The following is an 11,036-nucleotide window of genomic DNA, read 5'->3' as shown; positions in this document are numbered from 1 at the left end:
TTCTTAATGCTTAATAATAACTGGTGGGGTTTTACATCCCAAAACCACGATATGATTACGAGAGACACCAGAGAGGAGGGCTCCGGAAATTTTGACCACCTGGGGTTCATTAACGTGCACCTAAATCTAAGCACATGGGCCTTTAGTATTTTGCCTCCATCGGAACGCAGCCGCCATCACTGGGATTCGATCATGCGACTTTCGGCTCAGTATTTGATCACAATAACCACTAGACCACCATGGTGGTTTTCACTCAATGCTTCTCATGTCAGTTTTGTCAATTAGTACAATGAGCATGTATTGGCTGTTATCTGCAGACTCTGGCAAGTTTAGTAGTGCGGAGTAGTACATGCGACGGTTTATGTCGGCATCACAATGTGAAGCGATATGCTATTTGATGTCATGCCACAGGGTGAGAAGGATTGCTACACGACTGAGTACAGGGCCTAGCATTTCAGTAAAAACACGAGATGTGTCAATTTGAACCTTCGGCTTGGATTTCTCCGAGACTGCGAGCTCTTGGGACGTGCAATGGCAAACTGCACAACCAGAAAGAGAAGCTCAACCAACGATGGCATTGCCACCACGGTAAGCAAACATTCTAGTTTGAAAAGTAATGGCAGCACAAACGGTACTCCTTCTTGCCCGATGTGTTTTGCCGGCCATTTCTGCCTTGTCACTGACCGATGGCCTCGCTTTTATTTAAAAGTGACAAAACCGTTCCTGTTTATTACAAAAGGCTTTGTGCTCCTTTCATAAATCGCAAAGGCCTTACACAGCTGCTGAAACAGAACTATTCAGGAAATACTCACAAAATATGACAGCGAGTATTGACTTTAAATTGCTATTCGAACCAAAATGAATTCTGGGGCTTTACACGCTAAAATGATGATATTACAGAGCACACTGTCATGGTGGACTCGGATTAAACTTGAGCAACTGGGGTTTGCCCAAACCTAACTTCACAAGCATTCTCGCACTTTTCCTCCATTGAAATGCGGCCACTGTGGCCAGGAAACGAACCCGCATCCTCTAAGCAACGCTAAACTTAATTTATTAAGGTATTGTGGCGAGTACTGAATTGTGTTTAAAATGTGTCAATAACCTAACTGCCATCTATATAATTATATTGCATAAGCACATCTGCTATGAGGTGTTCACAAATTAGTGAACTCTAATCAAGTACAACTTTGGAAGTCAGCAAAGATGCACACAAGTCTGCACCAATGGGCACGCTCTCCAGACCGGAGTCATGAGCTGTACGACCGGTAACCTCGCCTTCGTAGAACATTGCCAAGTGCATGAGTGAGACAACTGTAAAATACTGAGTAACCCCCCCCCCCCCGAGCAAGTAGAAATTACCGGCGAAGGGGAGGGGGGTGCGCTTTACTGGTACAGCACCAAAATTCAAGATGGCAGCGGCAAAGTTTTACCACCGGAAAAAAAAAGGAGTGCGTGTGCACTTCCTTAGACTAGTTTTCTCACTATTCGCAGCAGGGCATATTATGACAGCTCACAAACACAAGAGACACAATGGCAACGTTATCAGATCACGGGAAGCATGGCATGGAAGTACCTCCAATAATGATGAACCGACACAGCCCTAAGCAACAAACGCAGATCTCGGAGGCATTACTTTTGCTGACTCATAGTACCAAAATTGTCATAGGTACCATTTTGGAATACACATCTCGAAGGCCATGCTCTTGCTTGCTCTGAAAATTGCCATGGGTGTCTTACGCTAAGTTTGGGGTGTGATCATTATCCCAAGGGAAAAAAAAAAATCAGATTTTGACGATAAATTTCAGGTGCAGGCACTTAGAGATCGGGCTGCTAAGCAGGATTTGATGGAATTCAAGCAGGCCGGTGTTGCATGGACGCGGTGCATGATCGGGGTGGGGGGGCACTTTCCTGGAACGGTGTGGAAATTTGAAATTAGCAGTGAAATTAGAGGGGGCACTTGATCGGAATTTGATGGTATCTGTTTAGTCACGGAAGTAATCGGCTGCTGCCCTTCGGTCGTCTGGGTGGGGACTCTCCCGACTTCTTCAGTTATACCCGATTACAGGTTTCATTTAATGTCAACTGTTCCAAGCCTTGTTAGCAAGTGCATTTGTTTTTGTCCACAAGGCTTTTTCTTTTTCTTTGTGAACAAGATCACTTTATTTGACCTCCTCAAAAGAAGCAGCTCCGTCGTAACACTAACAGTTTACAAATACAGTGTGAGGGACAAATGAAAGCTAGGTTCTTCGGTCACCACAGTGTCCACAGTTCAAAACAAAAGAAATGGAAAACATGGCACATGCACAACAAAAGAAGCACCACATACACGTAGAGCTGAAAGCATGAGAAAAGCAAGAAAGAAGCAGAGATTCGCCAGCGTGGTTCACACTTGTGCACAAAAATAAAATTTCAACGACGTTGGGCCACAATACAGCGCAGGCTGTATTCTCAATTGCTTGCTCACTAGTTTAACGCGACAACGCACAAAAAACAATCGACATCACCCCAGCAGGGGTTTCAATGAATGCCCATCGAAAGTGATGGCTTTCGCAATGCACCAGTTTGGACTGGATGACACGAATTCATGGTATTTTAACCACGAGAGTCACAGAAGAACTGCAGTTAAAATACCTTAACAATGATAAATTTCTGTTTCAGTGCAAAGTGTAGTTTCATGCAGAGTGCACTGGAATGCATTTGAGTCCCTCGTGCAGTGAAAACACATGGCAAGTAAAATGAAAATCAACATAAAATCAAATGCACGAGTGAACGCGAACTGTGGCTTGCCGAGTTCAGGTGATGCATGTCAGAAAGTATTACATGGGCCTCTTACAAACTGCCTCTCAAAATGCAAACATTGCAAAACACTAGTGCGTGGCCACTGTGACTGAGTGGCTGAGTTTCTAAATCATGCAATTCAACAAAATACCCCAGTACGCTAAAGATGTAGCCCACATCGAAGTACTCTGCTTGCAACAGCTTTAGCATACTGTGGTTGTCATCGCTAGCTGTCAGAGAAACAAAATTGTTTTGTCTGAAAGGAAGGCCAAAATGAATTCCTGAAGCATGCTTATTTCATTCTGCTGCACAATAATTCCAGCAAACAAACTGGCAATGGGCACAGCCAAATACTAAAACAGCAGTTGGCATATGCACATCAAGGTATGCATCATAAACTCTCCAGAAGCCATCTATTAGCCATGTGCTGACTCCACCAATTAGCTGCCACAGGTTATTGCTAAAGTTCAATTAATAAGTTGAATGACAAATGCATAGGACCTTAATTACACTGAATCGTTCCTTGTAAAAATAAAATTTTTTTGGTTAAAATTTCCTATCTACACAAAAAGAGATGATGTTGCCATTAACTGGTTTGGTTACTCCATTCAATGAAGGAGCAGATCTCAAGATATAGCAAGCAAAGTACAAGATTCAAGAGGCCAAACACTATTTTGTTAAATCAGAAAGACCCTTCCAGCTTATTCAAATGCCCACATCTGCAAACCCCCAACTTGTACTGTCGGCCACAAAAGTTTGCGGGATCTGCAGCGCGTGGCGAGCAATGGAAAATTGCATTGCTGTGCCACCTACCATCACACGGCGTGGTGTTGAGGCTATCGGTCGTGGCCTCTGTGATTAGTTCCAGCAACAGATTAGTTTATGCACTCCTCTGTGATTAGTTGGCGGAGGTAATCACGGAGGCCACGGGTGATAGCCTTAGCACCATGCTGTATGACGTTAGGCGGCACAGCAATGCAGTTTTCTGTCGCTCTGCCACACGCTCCAGATCCCGCCAGCTTTTGCAGCCGATGGTACATCAATGTAGAAGTACTCACAAACTTCAGCATACTGGCAATGTTCAAAAGATGGCTTGCATTCGGTTTCCCTTCCATCGTTTTGGTGTGGCACTCTGCGTTGCAGAGGTCTGCTAAATAGAATTAGTGCTTGCTAATGCTTCACCAGCAAGATGGCAGTGGCATTGGTACGAGCCACCCGTTAAAATAAAGCCTGCACCCTTGTTGAATCGTCGAATCAAATGCACAACAGGATTTATCTCGCTGCAGAACTGTGCCTTGAAAGTAGATCCTGTAAAACTTTCACTGCAAATGAGGTGGTGGTGTTGATAAAAACACAACAGGACTGTTGAGAGAAGCTGCTTCAATGATGTAAGCATAAACGTAAGCACAAGTCTAGCTACTGTGCAGATCACAGTTAAGATGGTCAAATGAGAGGCAAATTATCAAACAGTGAAAGAAAAGAAAATGCTTTGGTAAAACTCTAAGCACTCTGCTCAACATTTGTCTCCATCTTGGTTCATGCAATCTGAGCACATAAACATACAACATACTCTATATGTGACCGAAGAAAGGCAACATGAACAAAAATGAAATGCAGTAGTGGTCAACAGTTTTGCCAGCCCTTTCACAGGAAACAGTCCGGGGCCGGTAGCAAGTCGAGACTTTCGGGCTGCGTGCCGACAACTCCCGCCTTTCATTCGACGACAAAGCGCACCTTGAATTCGTTGTTCTTGACAAACCCGCTCTGCAGCATTTGCGTGACCGACAGGCACCTGTCGAGGCCGATGCTGTCGTTTTCCTTCTTCTTGGGCCGCTTGAGAACCGTGTTGGCCGCGTTCTGCCTCTCCTCGACGTCCTTCAGGGCGAACACGTCGAAGCTCACATCTCGGGTGCGCTGCTTGTGGTGAAGGAGCACGAAGGTGCACTTGCGGTCGAACGGCCACTCGAGAGAGGCGTCGTTGGGGCCCTTGACGATCCTCATGTAGAGCGCGAGGTAGAGTGACGAGTCCCCCAGGTCGTGGAACTTGCCCTCGAGCTTTACCCTGTATCCGTTCTCACCAACAGTAAGCACGTCGCTCGTGAAGACCTGCAAAGGGGCGTTGCGGTACTTGCGGAAGGGCTTGATCACCCAGTCGTACGTGAAGAAAGCGTTTGGACCCGTGCTGGGCTGCGCTTCAGCTGCGCCCGAAGTTGACTCAACGACAGCCTGCTCTTCGGGCTCGCCATTGAGACCATTAACCTGGGGCTCGGACGGCGACTCCTCTCTCGAGTGGTTCGGGGACTTGCCGACCGCGGCGCCACCGTAGGCTACAGGCGTGAAATCGCCGGCTTCGGAGAGTGACGTCGATGACGTAGACGCGACGTCGGGTTGTCGTTCTTCGCCGGCCTGTGTGGTAGTGTCTGCCGTAGCAGTAGTGTCCGGTCGGGAACGACTCTCCGCTCTCGCGACTTCGCCGTTTAAAACGGGCGTGGGAGGCGGCAGCTGGGCGCCAACGCTAATCCATTCACGCAGCATTTCCTCGAGTCTATCGGTACGCGTCAGCAGGACGTTCTCCAGGTTTTCGATCTTGCTTACCAGCGTCGACACAGAGCCTTCGGCGTCGGAACCGCCGCTCGCGATCGCGGACGGCGCCTGATTGGTCGCCATCACGTCCGACTTGCAGCCGGAGCGCAAGTGGGCCATGACATTCATTCTGGCGACGGGCTTTTTGCACGTGCGGCAGTGAACGAGATGGTGACTGCACTCGGAGTAGTAGTGCTCGACCATTTCGGACACGGGACCCACGTAGTTGCACCCGCTCGCCTTATTGAGACAGTAGGACTTGCAGCCACTGACGTACGCCTGTGAGGACGAGTCGCGGCTCACGCTACCTTCCTCGAAGCTTCCCTTGTCGAAAGGACACACGACCACGGGAGAGTTCAACATCAGTTCGTTCATGCAAGTGGTGCAAAAGACGTGGCCGCACTCGAGACTGAAGATCATGTCGGGAACGATTCCGCAGATGCTACAGATGCGGTACACTGGCATGGGAAGCAGGAACTCGATACACTTCCAGTCTATTTTGGGCGAAAAGCCGACGCACGTGTACCGATGGGTGGCCATGGCGCTGTTTTCTGCGTGGACAGGTGCTTGACAGTCGCTCCACAATTCACCGCGGTTCACCGGAGTCGCGCGGTCTTTCTTTGTTGCGTTTGATTTCGGGCTGCTTTCACGGGCGCGCTCTTTTTGAGCAGCGATAGGTGCGCTTGATACGTCATGCACAAAATAAGTACATGAGTATGAAAAACATAGTTAGTAAAAACTGGCTCTAACTTTATGACAAAGAAATAAAACCACAGAACGCCTAAACAAAATGATAAAACACGTTCTATTTTGTTGTGGTTATTAGACTTCTCGCGTAAAAACGACATAAATAAGAATACCGGAACACATCATCGCATTCAATTGTTCTGGATAGTCCAAGTTTTGTCAGCGTCCTCTAAAATAAAAATTTTCACTGTTTGTAGCTCTCGAAGTATCCGATCTAAAATAAATAACAAGTTCAATTGCAACAAGCTAATCAGTTAATAACTACTGTGTAACGTAAGCCGAGTTTTATGTAGAAAGTGTTTGAGCCTCCGTGCCAGAGCCGAAACCATGGCAGAAACGTTGCCAGAGCAACGTCAGTAACGTTACCATCTCGGAGGCCGCTAAAATCGTTGCACATGTGCTCCATGTGCGTTGATGGCTTCTTGCGGCACTAGTTGCACAGCGTTTAGCAAAAGTATAATACTTGCGTATCGCTTTTCGGACTCTTTACTACTAGTGGAAGCTACAGCACGACCACGGTCATGCTTGCGTTTGTTTATCGACTCTGTGAAACACAAATCTCTAAGGCTGTGCTTTTGCCCGCTGCAGCTCACATCAAAAATACGTCAAGCCCTAGATGAAGGCGGAGTTCTAGGCACTTAACCAAAACGCACATTTCGGTCACAATGCGTCCTTGTGTTGTTGGGTATTTATGAGCGTTTAATCGCTGGGAGTGTTAGCCAGCGCCACTCGTAGTCAAGGCAGCGACTATGGAACACTCTTTATGCCAGAGGCCGTCACGTGGCACGTGATCTTTTGCACAATGTTTTTATAGTTGACCAAGAAATCATCGCATGCTACCCAAAGCATCAAGTCTGCCGGGATGAAGCCCTCGAAATGAAAATACGAAAGAAGGGGAATGGTTCGAAGGGCTCGTTTTACAGCAGAGCTGTTGACGGTCGAGGTTTGCCGTGTGTGGTAGATAGAAAATTAGCATCATCATGAACCAGCACGCGCTCCCTTCGCCCTCTTCTGCAAAGAGAAATTCTTGGCGAGGAGAGACTCGAGCCCGCGTCCGCGCGATCCGAAGGCGAGCATCGTAAACATTCGGCTATCCAGGCACGCTAGCAGAGCATAGCCTATGTCTTGTATAGTATAGACGGTTTCGCTGTTTGTAAACAAACTGGCCTGCGCCGAACGGTCTGCCCAAGAAGACTTCCGGTGCGCCACTTCCGGTAATACTTTTGCAACGGTCCCAGCGGTGTTTGCTTGGTGGGTTTGAGTTTGTTGCTCTATTATTTCTGGTGCATTCCTTCAGATGTGTTTAGAGTGATGTCTAGGGAGTATATGAAGGGGCTCAACAACGTCGCACGGGGGAGGTACAAGCAGAATTAAGCACTGCAGTGGAGAGGAGAAGAGTTGCCTGATACGTTGCATAGGGAAGTTGTGCAATTCAGCCAATTCAGCTTTTCTACCGGAGCTGGAAACCTGTGTCCTGTCACATCCGCGGTCATTTATGTATTTTGGTCTAGGCACACAAGGTCGCGATAAAGTTATTGTTGCGCTTGTGTCACACCGGGCACTTTTGATAGAGATCGGAAGCGATCGTGATCCAAAGCGTTCGGTATGACTGAGAAGATATAAAACGTACTCATTATGTGATGACATCAGGTGAGGCTGAGTCATGCGAACTACTATGGTTTACTAACGAGTACGGTATTCATGTATTAAGCTTTCAACTTGACCCGCCTACATCTACAGTCCACGCTCCAACCGAAAGATAAGAATTAGCTAGAGTGCAACGATGTCCATATGCGGCAACACGACAGTCGATGAGTCATTTGCTCGCACCGATGCGAACCCACTCGCGGGCGTCGCTCTCATAAGAAGCATATTCAGCGGTGTCACTGCAATTGGCAACAAAACGTGGGCACCGCGACGTGTGGCGATTCATGTCTAGCACAGCTGCTTTGGTGTCCCGATTGTTGATCGAACAGTACACATCACTGATGAGGCTCCAACTTTACGGTGGATTTTCGGTGTTAGCCAGCTTTCACATTTTGCTATCCACTTCAGGCGTCAGTGCAGTTATCTGTCATGGGTGGCAGACGACGGCGTCCGACGTCCTCCTTGTAATTGGGGACCTTCGACTAACGTCTGCGCATTGTCTGAGTATGCATTGAACTTTACTTGCCTTTGATAAAGTGGGAAGAACAAATCTACGCGCTCTTTGTGGGAATTCAGTTTTTGTCGCCTGATCGCTGCAATCCAGGCGCTCTTTCTGCCTTCATCTGTCGGGAAACAAAACGTTTTGTCTTGGATAGCAAGTTAGTTGAGGACCGCAGACTGCATCCTGGCACTACACATCAGTGCCCGAGTTGCGAGCGCTTCATCGGAGTAATTTTATCCGCAGAGAACATCGAAACACAAGCAGCCACGGCCTGCAACGCAGCTAAAACCACGCTAAAACAAGGTAAACAGGAAGTTTTCTAGGGAGCGTTTCCGGTGAACGCACAATGTTGCCAGAGAGCGGTAAGCGCTGGCGAAACCGTCTATAGTGTAGTAGAAAGGGAAGTGAGGGTGACGAGGATATATGTGAGGGTGAGGAGAAGAGAAAGGAGGGGAGAACGAGTGCAGAGAGAGAGAAAGAGAAGTAGATAGAAAGAACGGGAAGAAAGAGAGAAAAAGATAGAAGGCGAGTGAACGACCACAGAGACAGAGAGAGAGAGAAAAAGAAAGGTAGAGAAAGAAAAAAAGAAAGAGAAAGAGAGATATAAAGACACAGAACAAAAAACAAGGATAGGAAAAAAGAGAGCAAGCATAGCCATGTATAGTATAGTATAGTATAGTATAGTATAGTATAGTATAGTATAGTATAGTATAGTATAGCAAGGGGTGGGAAAGAGAGGTGAATGGGTAAAAGCCTAGCCAAGCCAGGACCAACTAGGTGCCCACCAGCGCTGCTGTGACCCAGGCTTGCGCGACTTAGCGCAGCTGCGCTAATTTCTCTTTGCTAGACACAACTAATGAAGCCAACGGACAATTAAGCCAAGGAAATCGTTGTTTGTAAAGCCAAGTAAATCAAATTTGTTGTTTTTAACTGTGTAGTGATTATTTACGTAATCGAAAGGATTTGAAGTGGGCGAAAAGCATCCTTTCCGTCAGTGGGATCCGAACCCCCACCTTCGGATTACGCGCCCTAGATGGTAAATTTTCCATTTCCAAATGGAAAGGTTTCCGGTTCGATAATTCAGCTATATAAAACTATAACTGAGCTGGGATATGGCCGAGCTTCAACCGAGAACTGACAATGTTTCAGCTGGATGTTCATCCATTTCGAGTTGAATTATCGAACCGCAAGTCTTTCCAGCTGGAAATATTTCCGGTTCAAGAACCCAGCTGGAACTAGAACTTCTTCGTCTGGGAGAGCATCGGCACACGGACGCAGCTTGCAGCCTCACCAAGATATTAATATATTAACAAGTGTTGAGGTTTTACTTCCCGAAACCACGATATGATTATGAGAGACGCCGTATTATGAGAGGCTCCGCAAATTTCAACCACCTGAGGTTCTCCGAAATCTAAGCACTCGTGCCTCAAGCACTTTTGCCCCCATCTAAGTGCAGCCACCACGGCCAGGATTCGACCCCGCGACCTTCGGGTCAGGCCGTGACGAGGGCGGATAGATGTTTGCGATAGCGTTACAGAACACTCTCGAAGAAAAAATTCGGCAGATCCCACGCCTCGTGGGAATCGGTTTCATGCGAAGCAATCAGCGAGTAGTTCTATGCTGCATTTTTTTTTTGCTTTGTGCCAAGCGTTACGACGTGGATCGACGTGTTTTTGTAAGTATAGTAGTTGTGTGCACATCGTGGTGCTTACCAGGAACGTCGAGAACACTGGCGTTTAAAGGGTAACTTATGGTCTGACGCGACGTGAGCACTCACGTTATAGCACATACGTCAGGTAGCACATAGCACAGGAGGGTCTGTGGTAAACGAGACGTAAGTAGCTGTACCTGGGCGCAAGCGAACCAACTGGACAGCACATAAACGTGGTGGCGACGCGATGGTGTGGTCAGACATAGCAGGAGGCTGTAACTGTAAAAGGCCAGAAGAACAGTCGATAAGGGCAGAATGCGTGCTCAGAAAGTCGTGGCCGAGAATGAGGTCATGGGGGCACTCGTCCAGAACAGCAAAGAGCACTGAGGTCTTGTGGTCATCGAAGCTCACACGCGCAGTACACATTCCAAAAACACAAGGTGTACCGCCATCGGCTACACGAACAACAGGTGATGAAGCGGGCGTAAGGACCTTGCGGAGACGGCGAGAAAGGTGAGCGCTCATTACTGATAATTGGGCACCAGTGTCGATGAGCGCCGAAACCGGTACGCTATCGACTTCTACGTCCAAAAGGTTTTGTCGGGTAGCCAGGGTCAACAGAGGATTTCCGGGTCGGTAGGCCAATGCAACATCACCTCCGGGAGCTGCACTGGTCAGTTTTCCGAGGAGGGACGGCGAGGGTACGACGAAGGTGAGCGACGGGGCAAAGGTGACCGAGAACGTCGCTGGTTCTGCGGGGACGGCGAGCGGTCGTAACGTGGAGCCGAGGTTTGGGCGTTAAGGTTCGTAGGGTCTTCGCGGGCGTAAAAAGGTGAGGATCGAGTGTCCTCTGCACGGTACGTTGCACGAGGAGACGATGGCCGACGATAGCGACAATGGCGAGAAATGTGGCCTACCCCGTTGCAGTTGAAGCAGATAGGCCTGTCATCTCGTGTGCGCCACTGGTTCGGATCACGGAACCTGGAATAGGTCGGCTGTGGGCGGTAGGATGGAACAGTGCTGACCGCGGGACGACTGAGGGCACATATCGGCTGGATGCCTGCGTTCGCCAGTTCTTCGTGCACGACGGCCTGGATAAACGACACTGTCGGGCGGGTCTCTTCG

At 48.1% G+C, this 11,036-nt stretch overlaps 1 protein-coding gene across 1 annotated transcript; it reads right to left on the bottom strand.

Annotated features, from left to right (window-relative positions):
• Positions 1 to 3,958: 3,958 nt before the first annotated feature.
• On the bottom strand, positions 3,959 to 6,041 carry LOC119372506 (TNF receptor-associated factor 2). Its single transcript, XM_037642983.2, has one exon. The coding sequence runs from the start codon at positions 5,902 to 5,904 to the stop codon at positions 4,495 to 4,497; it is 1,410 nt and encodes a 469-aa protein (XP_037498911.1). The 5' UTR covers positions 5,905 to 6,041; the 3' UTR covers positions 3,959 to 4,494.
• Between the last annotated feature and the right edge of the window lie 4,995 nt (positions 6,042 to 11,036).

The sequence above is a fragment of the Rhipicephalus sanguineus genome, chromosome 10 (assembly GCF_013339695.2).
Source record: "Rhipicephalus sanguineus isolate Rsan-2018 chromosome 10, BIME_Rsan_1.4, whole genome shotgun sequence".
In the NCBI taxonomy this organism is placed as follows: domain Eukaryota; kingdom Metazoa; phylum Arthropoda; class Arachnida; order Ixodida; family Ixodidae; genus Rhipicephalus; species Rhipicephalus sanguineus.
The sequence above is the reverse complement of the archived record's forward strand: the minus strand, read 5'-3'. Positions and strand labels throughout refer to the sequence as shown.

What these genes read in the sequence shown, in the direction of transcription:
- LOC119372506 (XM_037642983.2), bottom strand. Translation starts at nt 5,904, where the DNA reads ATGGCCACCCATCGGTACACGTGCGTCGGCTTTTCGCCCAAAATAGAC.